At 46.4% G+C, this 19292-nt stretch overlaps 1 protein-coding gene across 1 annotated transcript in view; it reads left to right on the top strand.

Moving 5' to 3' along the window:
- The window catches only part of CAPN14 (calpain 14), a 72981-nt gene that overhangs the window by 37811 nt on the left and 15878 nt on the right, over positions 1 to 19292 (top strand). The window contains exons 4-11 of the mRNA XM_082742996.1: positions 10899 to 11158; positions 12378 to 12447; positions 13268 to 13386; positions 13523 to 13659; positions 13933 to 14107; positions 14701 to 14766; positions 17029 to 17114; positions 18305 to 18379. Of these exons, the coding sequence (XP_082599122.1) occupies positions 10934 to 11158; positions 12378 to 12447; positions 13268 to 13386; positions 13523 to 13659; positions 13933 to 14107; positions 14701 to 14766; positions 17029 to 17114; positions 18305 to 18379 (953 nt within the window). The 5' untranslated portion in view covers positions 10899 to 10933. The remainder of the gene's footprint in view (positions 1 to 10898; positions 11159 to 12377; positions 12448 to 13267; positions 13387 to 13522; positions 13660 to 13932; positions 14108 to 14700; positions 14767 to 17028; positions 17115 to 18304; positions 18380 to 19292) is intronic.

Here is a 19292-nt window from a genome sequence, read left to right as displayed (position 1 = left end):
CAACATGTCAATTTCTGGGGAGACGCATACATTCAGTCATCACAGCTTTTACTACCATTATTATTTTCCTTATTCATACTTATAAAATGAGTGGGGTGATAGATAATTGCACAAAAAGATCAAGGTGTGAGAGGTTAGAGTCAGAGCAAAGGCCACTGCAAAGAAGCAGGGACTTGTTCATTGCACTGACGGTGTTAAGAACCTACTGAATGCCAGGCCTCGATCCATGTCTTAGAGACCTAAAGATTATGATCGTGGAGTCAGGTGAATGAGAGCTCTGCACAAGCCATGCGGGGTGTCTGAAAGTTCCTGGGAGAGCCAAGAACACCTACCAAAGAGTCAGCATGTGAGTTCCAGAGTGGAATGCAAGGAAACCACCAACAGAGGTCATTTCTAGCCCTGAGCAGCCAAAGACAAGAAGACAAAATGGACTGAAATAGGGGATTCAGAAAGTAGGGTTGGGAAAGGAAAGGGAGATCTCTCGACAACACAGAGGAATCGCTGGGTTCCTTCTTAGCCGAGAACATCCTTCAGGGCAGCAAAGACCACAGAAGAATATAAACACTGCGTTATTTCCTGTAATGAAATAATGTTCTAAGTCATATGTCCAGATACCTCCCTTATCTGGAAGTGGGAAGATGACTAACTCTCTCTGTCTAGGCATTACTGAAACAATGCTGGTTTTCTAAGAAAACAATTGGATTTAGGCAATAGCATCACAAAGCCCTGGATGCTCCCCTCCCTTCCAGGCAACACAGAGTGGGGAGGAGCCGAGGCTGTAGGAGCCAGGAACCCAGACTCCCAGCCAAGCACCTGTGCTTAGAAAGGCTCATATAAAATGTTGGTCTCCTGCAGCTGGCTTCTGGTTGCACCGGGACTAGAGCGTGTCCATTTGCTTAAAGAAACAAGATCTTCAGTGCAGGTAAATTTCTTTAGCTTCAAAGGTGGGTTCGGTTTAGCCCAGAGCCCCTGTGGGCTGCCGGAGTGTTTGGGTTCAGATGATGAGAAAGAGATAGTTGCCTCTCCTGGTTTGAATGTTGCAGGTCAGAGTGTATATGGAAAGAGCCCTGGAGTTCTGGAGACCTGAATTTTGTTCTCAACTTTGCAGTCCCTAATCTGAGTGATTTTAAGGAACAGATTTCTGGCCCTTTGGCCTCAGTCTCATCATGAAAATCAAGGGTTCTTTGGTCCTAGGGGAGCTCTGAGTTTCCTCCAGCTTTGATTGTTATCGGTGGTTATTTTGTGGAGTGACTGATGTCCCTAGGTGCTGTCATTTCCTAGCGTTCAGGCCATTCCAGGGTTTTTATGAACCTTCTTGATTTTAGAAGGGGTCTGGAGGTAGCTGGTTCTCGTCTGGAGCCTTTTGTGGGATCCTGATGTTCTGGGAGGCAGGCTGTTCTCTGGGTGCTGATAGACGGTGAGGCTGTTTTGGCTTCTGTGAAATCAGATGAGAAAACACCAGTGATGATGCTCACATTCTGTAAGAGGCAAATCGTTCCTGAAGGAAACCAGAATACATCACCCCAAAATATGCCTCCTTGATATAAAAATTATTTTGAGCTGAAGGGACTTGAGAAGTGGTACACACAGAAAAAGTTCCCTCTTTTCTGCCTAAGGCAGGAAATAAATTCTCCTTTTATTGGAGACATACTCTTCACAGGCTCAGAGAAGGCACTAAAAGAATCTGCAAACAAACCTAGTGAAAATAACCCTTACCTTCTTGTTCTTGTCCTAGTTAAGCAAACTAGCTTTTCTTAGTTATGGAAGATGAGGAATGCTTAGTTCTAGTTGAGCCTGGCCCAAATTCCTTTGTCATGTCAACTACTCACAGATTATTGTTTCTTTGTCTAAAAGGTATGAAAGCCTCCAGCTCTGGCCACTTTGGGTCTTCCTCCCCTTATAAAGACTCCTATGTAAAAATTTAATAAAATTTGTGTGCTTTTCTCCTTTTAATCTGTCTTCGTTAGTTTAATTTTCAGACCCAACCAGGACCCTAAAAGGGTCTTTTTCCTCCCTCCATCTCTCACATAGTGCTTATCATTATGACATCCTATGGCACTAGGGCTCATTTAGACTAAAACTCTGGAACTCACCTTGTTTGGAGCCATTTGCTGGTCTCTGGACATGAGAAGTCTCTTAGGGGCTCTGGATGATTCTGGAAGAAGGCAGGCAGCTCTCAGCTCAGCTCATAATCCTTTTTGTGGTTTGCGTGGGAGGTAGCTTGGAAATGGGTTAAACATTGTTGTTCCAGAAATGCCAGGTATAGTCTACAGGAGTTTAGGGCTGGAACAGTGATCCTAACCTTGAGCTGGTAAAATAGACCTAGGTTTTTTGATTGGGGGATTCTCCTTGAGAGGGTGTCTTTGACTTTTAGAATGAGGATTCTTAGACTGGTGGGTACCAATCATTACGTGGAGTGAGCACCTTTCCGTGAAGCGAAGAAGGCCCTCTCTAGAGTGGGAGCCTGGCCACTGGTCTGTGATTTCCTTGTGGCCAGAAACTAATTCATCCTATACTCCTATTATCAAGGGTGATGCCTGGCCCATGGGGAGGCACTCAATAAAGCCTTGTTTCCATGAGTTGAATCTACCACTTTTCAATCTCCCTGTAAATCTCCCTCCTGACCATCAAAATTTTCAATCAATAGAAAGGAATAGAATAGACTCATATATTAGTGGTATAATTAGCTTTGTTATAAATGTGTCCACTCCAGGGGTAACCAGTAAACTGATTTCTAACACATAGGTTGGTTTTGCTTTTTTTTTTTTTTCTTTTTTTGGAAGTTACATAAATGTTGTCATAGGGTCTCTGTGTCTGGATTTTTTTCACTCCGTACTGGTGTTTGCAAATTTCATCCCCATTGTAGCAAGTAGTTCCTGTTTGTTCAGTCTCAGTGCTGTATGGTATTCTGTTGTGTGAATGTAGCCCAATACCATTTATCCGTGTTCATGGGCATGAGGGTCATTTCTCAGTCCAGGCCTCATTTGAATAATGCTTTTACGAATCCCGTTGTAATAGGTCTTTTGGGGCATAAATTTAAGCATTTCTGTTGGGTGATGCCCAGTGATTGTTGTGTCGTAGGCTATATATATGTTTAGCTTTAATATTCATGGCCACGTTGTCTTCCTAAAAGATGTTTTTGATTAGCGTACTGTCCCCAAAGTTTTGCCTTAGTGTCGAACTACACAGCTTGGTGTTCTAGAATAGTGTAAATCATAACCTAATATGCAAAGCTACCACTCCTCAAGTCCAGGACTGAGCATTCCGAGGGGCAGGGGGTGATCTTACCCAGCATCCTCCTACCCGGTTTACACACTTGAACAATGGGCAACGGAGCGCTAGGTCAGATTCAGGATTGTTCTTTCTGGGCAGCTGCTTTTACAGTGATCTCTGCCTGTCACCAAATATCGGAGACCCTTGAATACCTTTTCTTTCTTTCTTTTTTTTTTTTTAATTTTTTATTTATTTGACAGATCACAAGTAGGCACAGAGGCAGGCAGAGAGAGAGAGAGGAGGAGGCAGGCTCCCTGCTGAGCAGAGACCCCCGATGTGAGGCTTGATCCCAGGACCCTGGGATCATGACCTGAGCTGAAGGCAGAGGCTTTCACCACTGAGCCACCCAGGCGCCCCTAGAATACCTTTTCTAAGGTGAGAACATCAGTACATCATGAGGTGACTCAGCTGTGAGGAGAAGATCAAATGTGCTGGAGGGGCAGAGAGGGCTCTGGGGAGGAAGGGAAACCTGAGCTGAACTTTGAAGGATGGTTTTATTTGAAGCAGAGAGAGCAAGAAACACCTTGTATTTGTGTACCCATGAAAAGATAAGTTGGAATAGAGAAGAGGTGTGTGATGTAGGTTGTTTACGCAGAAAGGGGCCAAAACACCAAGAGCCCAGCTGTTGGGTTTGAGACCATGGGCTGTGTGGATCTGAGGGGAGTGCTGTGAAATTGGCCACTCAGAAGGTAAATGCAGGACCAGTTGGAAGAAAAGCTGCCTCTGCCTGACCAGGCAATGCAGCACTAAGTCTGTGACTCTTTTGAGATGCAAATACTCCTAAAAAAATAAAAGGAACTCCTCTAGATCTGTTTTAAAACTATTCAAATGCGTTTTGAAATGTTCAGAAGAGGGAAAAATTGAAAGGCTTAGTCCATTGAAGTGTGGAAGGCGGTGGAGAAATAAGAGAAGGGACTGACCTGAGGCTAGGGTTTGGTGATCTCCTGGGTGGGAGCTACAAGACCAGAAGCAGGCTTGAGGGAACAGAGTGACCGCACTGGGATTCGAGATGAGAGGCTCACCCCCATGAAGCTGAGCAGGCTGAGAGCCCATTAGACCTCCTCAGAAGTCTTAACTGTACACAGGAGTGCTGAGTGGGGTGACCACCAAATTCCTTTTGTCCTGATATTTGGTTCATATACAGTGAGTGACATCTTCCACACAGGCTCAGAGAATATTCCTAAGCCCAAGGAAAGTTATCTCTATGAGGGTGCCTGTAGTTCTACAAAGCCGCAGATCTGTGGCTCTTCAGTGTCCCATGGAGTCAGATGACAGATGGTGGGGTAGTTGGGAGTGAAAAGAGAGCTCCACAAAATTTTAATCACTCCAAATAAGTACGCAATCAGCCCATAGGAACCCTTAGCGTCACCAGCTAAGGCAGGGCATTTCCTGCCTCTCTTCCCCACCCAGTCTACTGCCAAGGTGTATATTCCCCTTGGAGACTCTTTTCTCCTTGAAGGATGACCTTGATTTTACTTTGTTCCCCAGGGTGCTTTGCCTTGGAACCTGCATAATTCCCCCAGGAAAGTTACTTCCAAGCCAGCATGGATTAGAAGGGAAGGCTGTTATGAGGCTCCTAAAAGCAAATCTCAACCAAAACCAATTCTCGGGGATGTGGTCAGAACAACAGAAGAGCAGCCAAATGATTGCCAGCTCCCAAAAATATTTCATAGCCTGTATCTCATTTCAGCTTCAATCAGGAGGGGTGGAGAGGGCAGGCTTTATCATTCTTTATGTTTTACAAATGAAGAACCAACTATTTGTTCATTTAGTCAACCTGTCAGCAAGTATTTGTCAGGCATCTGTTTATTCATGATGTATCACCCAGCTCTATGAATCTAGAAAAAAATATATACCATTCTTATCTTCTGTAGCTCATGGTTGGTCCACATTCTTGTTTCCTCAAAGACAGATGTCTTCCCTAATATAGGGGGGCTTGGGGTCTTCTGTTCCAAACTATATCTAAATTAGACATATCTAAATAGTAAAAACTTTCATGATCCTTTCAAACCATTAATTTTGCTGTTGGGAGGAAAATTTTTCCTTTACCTTCCCAGCTTCTTTTGGCTGATCTAAGAATTAAATTGACACGAAACAGATTAACAGGGGAAAATCAAATTTAATTATGTAAGCAAGAGAGCTTCCATAAGAATAGGAGGCCCACAGGCTGTCAGGAAATTGAAGCTTATATGCCATCCAGAACTCCAGAAAAGGAGGCAGGGGTCTAGGTCTTGACAGGAAAGGAACACGATCCACGCAAAGATGAAAAGGAGTAAAAGAGTAAACAAATGTTTGCTGGGCCCATAGCAACAATGGAAGATAGAGAAGAATTTTAACCAACAGACTTTTCTAGGTCCCATCCTCTCTACCAACCTAGTTCATATTTTACTATAGTTATCTATGGTAATAGTTCTTTTTCTGAAATAAGTCCTCTATCTAAACTTTCTTAGGCATTAGGAGGGTAGCGAAAAAGAAAAACTTCTTGAGTCTTCTGCTTCTTAAAAATAAATAGCATAAGGGCACCTGGGTGGCTCAGTGGGTTAAAGCCTCTGCCTTCAGCTCAGGTCATGATCCCAGGGTCCTGGGATTGAGCCCCACATCAGGCTCTTCCCTCCCACCTCCCCCACTCCCTCCTCCCCTGCCTGCCTCTCTGCCTACTTGTGATCTCTCTGTCAAATAAATAAATAAAATCTTAAAAAAAAATAAACAGCTTAAAATAATCCACACTCCACAAAGACACACTTCGGGGAGGAAAATTTTGCCAAATAACTTCCTCTTTTACAAACAGATCATGATCTGTACATAGAGATGTGGGTTTTCCTATTCATAATCAGTAACCGCAAAACCACCTGAAACTTCCAAGGAATGTCTGATGTCATCACATCTGAAAAATGAATTAGAGACAAGACTTTAGCAGAGAGGAATGGCAGGCCACATCTTCAAGTCTTTTTGAGACATAAATGTAACCGTAAATGTTGAGTCTATAAAAAATTAATGAATCAATTAGAGAAAAAATTTCTGTTGCATTAACATAAATTCTTAATGATAAACCCACTTAATCACATTTTATTCTCTGAATTACTATTTGGAACCTACCACTGTGTCTAGCATCGTGCCATAATATTTATGGAGTTAGACCGTGATTTAAGCCAATTTGTCTATAAAGGGCCAACCAATAAATATTTCAGGCTTGTTGGCTGTATGATGTCTTTTGCAACTACCCAATTCTGCTGTTGTAACGTATGTTGCAGAAATAGCCATAGATAGTACATAAACAGGTAGCATACCTGTGTTTCAATGAATTTATTTACAAAAACCAGCAATGGGCCAGATTTGGCCCATGGGCCATGGTTTGCCAACTCCTGCTTTAGACTAAAGTTTTTTCAAACTTTATCATTAGCTCTTTTGAGTCCTGAGAGTTTACAGTATGTGTCATCTCCATTTTAGAGGTAAGGAGACCAGCTCCGAGAGGGTAAGGGTCTTGCCCATAGTCACAGAGGTAGGAGGTGACAAACCCAGCCACTTCCCGGGTTTTCTAATTCCAAATCTAGTGCTCCTATTACACAAAAGAAGTACAGTCCCTGCCCAAGATAAATCAGGCAGGGCCAACAGTTAGTCTTGTTCTTTTGTTCCAGCTGTCCAGACCCTAGAATTGATTATGTTTCCAATCCAATGCTTTTTATCATTCAGACAGACCACTGTACAAGAAGCCTAGGTTTCTTTTCCAATTTTACTTCTGACAGCTTGGTGGGTTGTGGCAGGATGCCAGAGTTCTGTGGAAATCAATCATCCCTTAGGAGGATGCTACAGGCCCATAGCACCTGTGAATGAGAATGTGGTTCTTATCTCTTTTGTTTCCTTTCCAGAGCCCCAACTCTATACTTACGTGTATGTGTTTAGCATGAGTACAGTGTCTGGCGCATAGTAGGTGTTCAATGCACATGTGAATTAACCGCATATCAGGGCAGGGACTCAAGGCATGGAGTATTCATGTGTCTCACCTGGTAATGTCCCTCAGTGTTCACCAGGCAGTTAGCACCAAAAGGCTTCATCTGGATTAAGAGCACCAGGGACTCCCCTCACCATTATAGAGCTCCCCATCTTGCCCTAAAGTCTATAGAGAAGGTGAGTGGAGCCAATGCAGAAAAGTGAAATGGAGGCTCTGACTACTTCTTTGAGGAGTACAAATGAATCCTGACATGAAGAACGTGACAGAGAAGTCTAACACCTTCTCGGGTGGCAAGGAAAGGATGCTCAGGAACGGGCTCTGTGCCTTTAGGCTGCACACTCGAATATCATGTGCCTCAATCAGCTTTTCCCTATTCATTTGCATAGTCTTCTGTTATGGGCCTGCTCCAACACTGTTTACTTACAGTAGTTAAAATGAGTTTCCAAATACAACCAAGATATACCTGGCCCTTTGCAGAGTGCTATGGCAATCTGAGAAAGAGCCCATTTCAGTCATAGGTGGTAACATACAGAAGACATTTCAGACCCGCCAGCTATCCACATCTGGGTCTAGACTCTCCTTAAGGTGCCTTAGGAGTATTTATTTAAAGATAAGATGTGTATGGGTTTGGCCTCTTTCTGCAATTTGGAGGGTGGAAGCATCTTGTGATGGGTATTTAAGCCTCTGAGCCCGACAAGGACCACGACTTCTCATAAGAAGCAATGTTTTCAGGCATGGAGAGGAATCTGAGTGTGACCCAGCAGTGACCCTCCCCAGTGACCTTCGGGAGGGAGGGCCCGAGCCTGGATCTGGTTCTGAAGCCAAGGGACCCACTATTATTGGTCACACCTCAAGATTTGAAGGATTGCTCTTCAGGCTTGAAAAAAAAGTAAGATAGCCTCTGTGTGGCTTTGTGTTTGTTGACAGATGTAAATGTCTGGAAGAAGGAGTTAGGGCAAAGGAAGCATAGTCTGATGGTCTATATCAGGAAGAAACTCAGGGGAAAATTCAAGGGCCCAGTAATAACGTTTGGATCCCTGTAAGCCAAGGTAGGAGAGTACAGGGTCGTCCCCCAGGAAGTGTGAATACACTTGTGACAAATAAGAACAGCCAGGAATCAGACTGCCCTAACCTCAGAGAGAGGTAAGGGTGTGAGACAAACAGCATTCCACCAGTGTTAATCCAGTGGGGGAAAAAAAGGGTGTTAGGCAGAGGAGGTTTCCGTGTGTGAATCACTCAGAGCAGAGCCCACAATGGGATCCAAGAACAAAACCATTTCAGAAACTGATTGCTAGCGGTGCATGTTAGGCTGAATACAAAACTAAAGGTAAGTGTTTAGAACCTTATTTTATAGTAATTTATCAAATAATTTTATTTCTGTTGAATCTGAAAAAAAATTTTAAAAGAGGGCTTGTATTTTACATATCCTTTTTGAATTTCATTTTTAAATAATTTATTAATTTATTTTAAAATAAATCTAATAATTTATAAAAATAAATTTATAAAATAAATTTATAAATATAAGCTATATATTATATAAATATAAATTTTTAAAATATATGAATTTATATATAAATTTATAAAATAAATTTAATATTTATTTTTGTTAATTTCTGTGGCAAGCTGAAAAGAATACAGGTGCTTCACTAGTGATAATTTGAGAAGAACCAGTTAGAAGGTGATTGGGTGTCCTCGGTGGTAGATGGTGGAACAGTAGACAGTCAAGTTGAGGGGAACTCAGTGAAGACTAGACACACAAGGAAGGTTTCCTGGTGGTGGGAATAAAGTTGGAGTTTGGAGGATAGGCAGTATCCTGCTGAACGAAGATCACTCATACAGCTGGGAGGGAGTACTCCTACTTGGACTAGGCTTGTTTGAAGGCTGCTTTTAGTGCATATACATTCTGTCCCAAGCACTGTACTGGCACAAATAGGAGCTGTTGACATGGAGGGCTGAGCACTGTTGTGGGAGTCAGGGCCCTGAGTTCTAGATAGGGTTCTGATGAATGTTCCCTGGGTAGCCCTGAGAAGGTTACTTGACCCCTACTAGGCTGGAAAAGCCAGGAGGGCAAGGGACTGTCTCTCATGAATGATACTTAGCTCAAGCCTGACAGATGAAAAATTCCCAATGAAATTTTTGGTGAGCCAATGGATGAACGGGTTTTGGTTTTAACACTTGAAAAATGAGAGGAGCAAGATAAGATTGGTGGTTTTCAAACCATAAAATGAGAAATCTTGCAAAGCTGCACTGAGGTCCAATCTGTAAACTCAAGCCTTTACTCTTGAGTTTCTGTAGGATTTCATTTGAAGAAGGAACTCCACTGCTAAAATAATTTTGGGGAAATACTAGATTTGATGATTACTAAGCCATATTCTAGCTCTGACATTTTCAGATTCTAAGTAGATAGGAATACAAATCACAAAGGCCATGAAATCACTGGCTTAATGAATCAACTACTGCACAAAAATAGACATAGGCGATATAAAGATATGCTAGAATATTGGGGCTGGTGGGGTCCAATCGGCTGGCAGAGCTCTCAGTGTGAAGGTTGTTGATGAGCTTCAGAAGAAGGATCCGTTGATCTCCCAAAAGTGTATGTAAAATTTTCTAGGCCATTGAGTATCACTTGAGAGTGCTATGGTTGTATGTAACAGACACGTAACACTGGCTAACATAGAGAGCACTGCTGAGTCTGGCCATTCTCATGGCTTAAGTAAGCAAATGGTTTGTCCTTTTCATGTAATAAGCCTGGAGGCAAGCCACCATTGGAGACTGCAGGCAAGTCTGGACCATTTGTTCAAGGCAGTCATCAAGATCCAGACTCCTTCTAGCATGTGGTTTTTTACCTAGTAGTCCCTCTCTAGCTATTACATCTGCTTTCTCAGGATTGGGATGGGGGGAATTCAGAAGTAGTGCCAACTGGAAAAATTGGGAAAGTCATAACTTTTCCAAAAGCCTCACCTGGTAGACTGCCACCTTCATCTCAATGGCCAACCTGTCCAGCAGGAAGCTCTGGGAAATCAGGTTTTATTCATTGATCAAAACTGGTATCCTATTAATAATAAGGTGAAGAAGAAAACAGGTAGGTACAGACCTTTCGGTATTCACCATAATACATATGTGATTTTTTTTACATTGCCAAAAATATCTTTAAAGAAGGAGTTGATTTGAAGAATATGTAGAAGGAGGAAAGCTAGAGACATGGTTTTGCAGGGAAGACAGAAAAGGATATTAGAGCAAGTAGAAGGACGTGTGTGAGCTTGGGGGTGACAGCAGGAAGGCCCTGTGAGGGAAGACAGAAAGGGTAGTGACTGCTCCTTCCTTGTCTGGCACAGGGACCCTCAAGTCCAATGAACTGAACTTTAGCTTCCTGTTACTCTCCTCCTTCCCCTGCCCCCCTAAGCAGAAGTGTCCTTGTGTCATTGGCATGGTCAGGGGCCCAGGACCCAGCCCTGAGGCTGAAGAGACCCCTCCTTTCCCTCAGGCCTTGGCTGTGGGAGCCCAGAACCCCATCAGAACCCCAGCACTGGAACCAGTGCTCAAGGACCTCACTCTCTGGGACGAGAATCAGACAAGATGCTGCAGTCTGTCTCACCTCTCCATCCTCCTCCTCACTGGGGGAATGGCACAGGGTCAACAGGCAGTAAGTAAACTGAACATGGGCTCTCCATTCCAGGAGCAACAGAAACCATCCAGAAGACCTACTCGACCATGTCTCTGTGGCTACCTTTCCGAGGCAGATGGAAGTTGGGGCGGAAGAACTCATTGCGGGGCTCCTCACAGCTCTCCAAGCAAGACTATGAGTCCCTGAGGGAAAGGTGCCTGATGGAAGGCCACCTCTTTGAAGATGACAGCTTTCCAGCCAGTCTGCACTCGGTGGGCAGCGGGCCCCTGCTGCGGAAGCTGCCACCTGGCCTACAATGGAAGAGGCCTCCGGTAAGGGAGGAGGGAGCTTCCCCACAGTACACACACACACACACACAAGTCAGTCCAGACCTTCCTTGGGGAGTGTTCCAGATGCCATGTCTTACTCACTGCCATTGATCCCCAGGTGAAGGCAGTGGGTGAGTGCCCACATTCCCATTCTCTAGATGGAGAAAACTAGGGGCGGTGCTGAAAGGGATCTGAGATGTGATCTCCCTCGGCCCCTACCCAGAAATATGCTGGGCAGCCATAGCCAAAGTACTGTTGGGTCTCATCCAAGCTGGCAGGGCATCCTGAGCCACCACCAATGCCATTAACCAGGAAGACACATTCTCACATACCTTCACCCTTAACCCTTAAATCAGGCCCAAGGAAGACATAAATTAAGAAGCCATTAATCACCTTACAACAATGTTCTTCACTTTCTAAAGTGCTTTGACAATTCCTTTAAAACGCAACTTACTGTGTTCAAAGGCAATCCAGCCCCCACCAAACTTGAATTATACAATAATTTTCCTCAACATGGCTGGGGAGCAAAGTGGAGTCAGGCTTGCCACAGATTCACCACCCTCTGGGCCCTGTTCAGCCTTCCCATCAAAGCGTATGGCCCCAGATTAAGTCCCTTCTGTGTGCAAAATTCCCAAGTGGGCCTCCCAAACTAGATAGCAGCCAAGATTCTACTTTTCCCTGAAAATTCGGGAACTGCTGATGTAGAGTCTGTCACACCTGACCTTGGGTGAGCTGTGCCTATGCTGAACATGAGGGCTTTAGTCCTCACTGTGGAGCAGAGACCACCTGCCCCACTCCCACTGCCACCCCCCCTGCATGTAGCACAGAAAGGCAAAAAGGCCATTCTGTTGGGCGGTAGGGTAGGAAGGAGGAGGAGGAGGAGAATCAGGACAATGGGAAGATCTCTAAGAAAAAATATGAACACCCTCTAAAAGACATACTTCTATTTTAACAGAAACTCCAGGCAAAGGCATTTTGGGTACCAGTGCTATTTCTCAGGATCCACACAGAGTTCTCTCGAACTCTGGCTTCCATGGCCTGCAAGAAGGAATGAGAAATGTGATGGGCTGAATCCATATGCCAGCTTGCCTGGGACAGCCCCGATTTCATATATATTCCATATCTGTGTCCCATAAGTCCAATCTTGAGGTATGGGAAACTACGGTCACTGTAGCTCAAGGAGCTTCTTGGTCAAAAGGACAATTCTGTCTGTCCCCTGCAGGAGTTACACAGCAATCCCCAGTTCTACTCTGCCAATGCCAAAAGGCTGGACCTGTGCCAGGGAGTGGTAGGTAAGTGTGTACAGCCCCTGGACATGCAGACCTGGCAGCCACGAGCCTGACCCAGCCAAGGCAGAATGGAGTGGGAAAGAGTGGATCTGAGAGGTCCCAATGGGGGAAATGGCCACCCTGAACTCCACCTTGAAGTCCGTGTCCTTCGCCAGGAAAATGATAATAACTGGTCCTCTGAGGGTACATGGGAATGCTAAAACTTTCCCCTAGGACAACCCTCATTACCAGTTTACAGGTCTGGGTTTTGTCTTGGAAGAATGTGCTCCCTCTGTTCTAGTCCCCGTAATGAGTCCTTTTTGGCACACCAGTCACTAGATGCCCCATCTAGAGTCCAAGTATATAGCCCAAGCCTATCCTCATCCTGACTTTCTTTTTGGGGGGACTAGGAAAAACCCATGGCCACAAAGGAAGGCACAAATGTAGCGATACCTGTTTCACAGATGGGGGTAATGGAGCATGGAAGGGTTGAGATCTTTCCAGAAGAGCATACATCAGTTACAGAAGCAGGACTTTAGAAAAGTTTGGTTGTGTTTGCATCCAAGTTCCTGAGGATGTGGCCTTCAGGAAGCTGGTCCAGGAATGTGGTTCAGTTCTTGGTGTCAAGTTGAGATTCCTGCCAGTGCTCTTCCCCACCTTCTGCTCACTCAACTGTCTTCCTCCTTGGTATATCTTTCCCTTCTGCTAAACTGGGCTACAAGCCCAGGGAGAAAAGCGGCTGGGCCTAGGCATTTCTTGCATGTCATGTCTTCAGTAGATTGATGCAAACACCTGTAGAATGTAGGAAGTACACCGTGCAGATGCTGTGTGCTCTCTGGCTTAGGAGACTGCTGGTTCTTGGCTGCTTTGCAAGCTCTGACTTTGCACCAGGACATCTTGAGCCGTGTTGTTCCCCTGAATCAGAATTTCACTGAGAAGTATGCTGGCATCTTCCAGTTCTGGGTGAGTAACTTGCTGGTGCCCCAGCCTGGAGGAAGCCTTTGGAAAGAGGGGTCTCGGGAGAGTCGTGTCTTTGCCCCCTGGGCTGACCATCTTCCACGGCAATCTTCACTCACTAGTGGGCACTTTCTCCTTCCAGTTCTGGCACTTTGGGAAGTGGGTGCCAGTGGTGATAGATGACCGACTCCCTGTGAATGCAGCTGGCCAGCTGGTGTTTGTCTCTTCCACCTACAAAAACTTGTTCTGGGGAGCTCTTCTGGAAAAGGCTTATGCCAAGTAAGACAAACACCAGAAATCTTTTCCCTTCCCTTTCCCTTCCCAATTCCCCCTTCCCTTCCCTTCAGCTTTCCCTAATGGATGGAGTTGTTTAACAAGACAGGAACTCAGTATATATTTTCTCCTTTGCCCCTGGGATGGAAGGAAGGAGTAGCAGGCATATACCCAGGAAAGAACCAAGCAGGGGCTTCACTAGACTCATTTGGACCATGCCAGGCTATAGTATGAATGCCCCTTCCCTTCTACTCCCATTTGTACTCCTTCCCTGGGCAGGCTCTCTGGCTCCTATGAAGACTTGCAGCGTGGGCAGGTGTCTGAAGCGCTCGTGGACTTCACTGGAGGGGTGACAATGACCTTCAATCTAGCAGAAGCCCCTGGCAACCTCTGGGACATCCTAACCCGAGCCACCTACAACAGAACGCTCATTGGCTGCCAGACCCACTCAGGGGTGCGACTGGGCTGTGAACCAGCACAGTGTCCTCTCCTGCTGCCATCCCCTTCATCTGCCAGCTTCTGTTCTCACCTAGCATGGTCCCCAAGACCCCCAACCAGCTATAGCTCCTGGAGTCCTGGTGTTCAAACCCGAGCAGCCAAGCAGAGCCCTCAGGGGCCAAAGTCAAATGCTGATGGTGTAGACAAGCAAGCTAATTGTGCCTAAGTGTCAACCAGGTGCAAGGGGCTGTATTAGCACAACTGGTCTTTACTGACTAATCTAGCAAAAACCAAGAACATGGAACTAACATAGGGAGCCCTGGGTTTGGCCCCGCCCCCACGAGCGACCACCCTGTCACCCCACATGATGGTTTAGCAGCTCCGAATGTGAGCTCGTCTTCTGTCCAAAGGGAAGGGAATCATGCAGAATGGCATCCTGACTTAGAGGCTCCAACGAGTGGGTGCTGAAGAGCTTTGACAACTGTGAGGCCACTGTGTGGGTCTCCCTCAGCCCTCCCCATAAGCCCTTGCTCCAGCCACACGGTCCCCATGCCCCCCAAATAACCTATACACAGCCGCAGGCTGACAGGAGCTCTCTTGTCTTCACAGATGGAGAGGGTGCTGGAGAATGGGCTGGTGGGAGGCCATGCCTATACCCTCACAGGAATCAGGAAGGTGGGTGGAACCAGCCCTTCTGTTTCCCCTCGGGCCCCCCCCTTCTCTCTCGGGGCTTCTCACCAAGGCTTTGGTGAGCATTATTAGCTGTGCCCAGTCTCGGGGGCCAATTCTTTACCTGCTGAAGCAGGGGCTGGGCTCTCTGCACCTGTGCACCTGTGTTCTGGAGTGACATGGTGGGTCCAGCCTGGGCCACCTGCAGGGCACCACCCCAGCCCCTCTGCCCTGAGGAAGCCCTGCCAGTCAGCCACCCAGCCCTGCTGGGCCTCACTGCCCTTCCTCGAGACCCTCTTTGCTCTGGGCTTACCACTGACAACCTTCCCGTCTGGGGCTTCCCACCCAAATTCCTGCTTCTTTCTCACACACTCCTTTCTGTCAGCCTCCTTTCTGAATAACTCTCCATGGTTATTCATTTTTTGAGCTGTGCTAAGCATGGAGGGAAAGAGGCATCAGACAGGGACCCTACCTACACGGAGCTCAGGGATGGAGACAAACTGTATGTAAAAATGGGAAGGAAGCAAAGTAGAAAGTGGAGAGAAGAATAGATAAAAGGTGTTAGGGGCTCAGGGGTCATTGAGGAGACATTTGCCTGGTTGGGTTGGGGAACATCAGGAAAGGCTTCATAGAGGAGGTGGCATTGAGCTGGCCCCAGAAAGGTCAGTAGATTTGTCTGAGGGAGAGGGGTACTCTGGGCGGATGGGGCATGCCGGTGAGAAACATGCAGGTTCCATCATCGAGGGCCCCCGATGTCCTCTAGACAGCCTGATGTCCCCACGTCCTCCAGTTCCCTTTTACGCGGCCAGATCTCTGCAACTCAGCTCCCACCTGTCTTCCTCCGCTTCCCAGACCTGCATCAGTCATGTGTGTGTGTGTGTGTGTGTGTCAAGAGTTTTTCATGTATTCTCATACTTCTTTAACAAAACTTAGACATTATTAATATTTAGTTATATATTTATGTCCATATTTTGTTTTATATTTATTTAATATATTTATTTTTCTATTTTTTTGATTTAACGTTTTTACCAAAATGTAGCACTTCCTGTGCACTAAGTCATGGTCCAGCTGCTTCACAAATGTTAACAATTCTCACAACAACCCTGGGAGGGGGTGTGTTAGTATCCCGGGCCTCCCATAATAAATCACCACAAACTGGGGGGCTTCAAGCAACGGAAATTTATTCTTTCACGGTTCCAGAGGCCAGAAGTCTGAAACCAAGCTGTGCAGGCGGAGTGGGTGGTTATGGGGGTTGTGGGAGGGGGTCCTTCCTCACCTCTTCCGGCTTATGGCGGCTCCTAGCACTCCTTAGCTTCGGCTGGAGAGCTCCCGTCTCCACGTGGCCATCTCCTCTGTGTCGCCCCCACCCTTCCTTTCCCTTCTCTTGTCACTGGGTTTAGGACTCTGCTAATCCACGGTGATTTTTCTTTTCTTTTCTCTTTCTCTCTCTCTCTTTTTTTTTCTCTTCTTCTCTCTCTTTTTTTTTTAAGATTTTATTTATTTATTTGAGAGGAGAGAGTGAGCCAGAGAGCACAAGCAGGGGACAGGATGCAGCAGAGGGAGAGGGAGAAGTGGGTTCCCCACTGAGCAGTGAGCTGGACCATGGGGCTTGATCTAAGGACTTGAGCCAAAGGCAGATGCTAACCTGACTGAACCACCCAGGCACTCCTCCAGGGTGATTTCATCTCAAGTTCCTTAAGTCTATTATGTCTGCAAAGACCCTTTTAATAAATAAGATTACATTAGGGCAGCTGGGTGGCACAGTCGGTTAAACACCCAGCTCGGTTTCAGCTTGGGTGGTGATCTCAGGGGCACGGGATCGAGCCCTGTGTCAGGCTCTGAGCTCCAAGGGGAGTCCGCTTAAGTCTCTCTCCCTCTGCCCCCCAGCCTGTGCGCACTCTCTCTCTCTCTCACTGAAATAAATAAATAAATATTTAAAAAATAAATAACTAATAAGGTCACACTGACAGATATTGGGTGGATCTGTCTTTGGTTGGGGAGGGGGGCACCATTCAACCCATTACAGCAGACGTGGCTATTAGCTTTACTTTACACATGAGGAAACAGACCCAGAGAGGGTAAGTAACTTGCGCTAGGTCTTGGCAGCTCTAAGAGGCAGAACCACTTTCTCTTCTCCCCACGCTCAGGGCCTTCTGTCTTCCACTTCAAGGTCTCATCTCAAGGCAGGCATGGATCTCACCCAGATCTCTACAACATTTGCGTTTGGCACTCAGCCCAGCCACCAAAATTGCTTCTCATTTTGCGCAGGTGACCTGCAAACATGGACCAGAATATCTAGTCAGGCTGCGGAACCCTTGGGGCAAAGTGGAATGGAAAGGAGACTGGAGTGACAGGTGAACACCCAGGATGGGCTGGTGGGGGTGAGGATGGGGCAGGGCAAGCCTGCGAAGGAGGCTGCCCTCTGCACGATAATTCAACATTGTTCTTCGTGCTCTAGCTGGATCAGGAGAGCAGTCCGACGGTGAAGGTCGATCGCTCACATTTATAAGATGCTTAATGACATATAGACGGTTTTTTCATTTATTATAATAACTGAGCTAATGTTTACTGAGAGCTTGCCAGCACTGTGCTAAGCCCTTTGAATTTTTTTCCTGCCCTTATTTATTTAAAAATAAAAATTACCTTGACTTTGAGCAGGCAGAGACCTCTCTTATGTGCCTATTTCCTTCAAGCACTTTGAGTATTTATTATTTCTGTTCCTCTGAACAGTGCTCATATAGGTAGGGAATTTTATCCCCATTTTACAGATGAAGAAACTGGTGATTAGTGAATGAATCACTTAAGGTCTTTGGAGTTGAATCCGTGTTCTGTCCCGGGCACGGTTCAGTGTGCTTTGGGGCCCACTGGGTCAGAGACAGACAGATCTGGATTGGCCTGGACCTTCTGGTTCCGTGTCATGACCTCTGGGAGCTCTGCTCAGACCAGAATGGGAGTCTCTGTGTCACCCTCCAGGGATTTCGTTTCAGGCAGGAGTCTGGGTGACGTTGGGATTCACCTCCCCTTCCTCTGGATCGTAACCTGGTGCTGCCTCCTGTCTAATGTTTGAAGACAGTTGTTTTCTATATTTTGTCGCATATTTAGTTGTTTCTGTGGGGAAATACTACAGGCAAGCCTTACTCCCTTGTGATCAGGCACAAAAGTTCAAAACGATGGGCTTTGAAAATACGTAGTACCAAGGTCGTTTCAAATGTGCTCGGACATTCCGTAATTTTGTGACTTCGGGAAAGTGATTTCATCTGTTTTAGCCTCTGTTTCCCAACATCTCAAATGGCAATACAAATCCCTACCTTGCAAGCTTGTTGTTAGCCTTAGGTGAGATAAAGTCTGTGAGGGGCCTGGCCCAGACCTTGGTGCCCCCGTGAGGGATGAATTACTGTTCCGTGTTGTCTTTAGAAGACGGGATGTGAGATTTAGTTGTTTGCAAAGCAGCTTGAGGAGGAGAGAAATAATGACACTTCTAAGCATCTCCCCCACATCCCCCCAATCCTTCATCCCCACAGAAACATCCCTTTTCTCTTTTCAGCTCAAGTACGTGGGAGCTACTGAGCCCCAAGGAGAAGATTCTGCTGCTGAGGAAGAGTGATGATGGCGAGTTCTGGTATCTGACCTGGGGACTTGGGGCAAATGCTCTGGCTTCCATTTGGACACCCCGCCTGCCAATATTTACTGGGTGCCACACATGTGCCCGGCAGCCTCATGTGCAGAGATCACAAAGACCCGTTAGGGACCCGCAGCCCCCGCAAGCCGTCACAGTCCCTATGATGAGAGCTGTGACTTCTGGCGTGGCGCTCAGTGGGCACTCGGTGCCAAGCAAGGGGGCGGCCACCTCCTTCTCCCTGCTTTCTACCCTGTCTCTTGTATCTCTCAAAACACTCAAACCCAAGGTTTTATCTTTCCTGGCCTGAAAGAGAGATGAGGAAAGAAGGCATTATAAATTCTAAGCCACCTCAGAGTGCCATGGCCAGACTCCCACCCACCCCAAAGCCACTCACCCCCTGTTATGAGAAGCCACCAAGACGCCTTGAGTGGATGCTGTTTCTGGGTGTGTGATGGGAGCCCCACCTGCTCCCCTTTCCCTTCTCTTCTGGCCCTTACTATTAACTTCCACCCTTGTTCCCCTGGGCCCCTCTTCCCCCATTCTGCACTCTTTCTAGACTGCTGTGACCCCTCTCTCTTTGGAAGTGGTCGCTGAACTCAACAGCCCTGAAAGTACTACTAATTTCCACTTTACGGATAGGTAAACGGAGCATCAGCCAGTGCAGATAGCTTGCCTTGGGTCTCAAAGTTAGTGAGTAGGGCCTGAGGCTTTTATCAATGAACAGTTGAGAACTGACTTGTACAATTATTATCGGGCATCTATATCTCAATCCACCAGTCAGGAACGCCCCAGTTCAGCTTTATCATTGCAATCGGCACAGCAAGAATGTTTCCCCCGGCACGCTTTGCAGGAGGCTGCTGCCAGTGACGGGCTGGGGGTGGGGGAGTTTTCTCGATGGCCCATGTCCTCTGAT

The sequence above is a fragment of the Mustela nivalis genome (genome assembly GCF_964662115.1).
Source record: "Mustela nivalis genome assembly, chromosome: 8".
Classification (NCBI taxonomy): domain Eukaryota; kingdom Metazoa; phylum Chordata; class Mammalia; order Carnivora; family Mustelidae; genus Mustela; species Mustela nivalis.
Note: the sequence above shows the minus strand (reverse complement) of the source record. Positions and strands in the feature narration are given on the sequence as shown.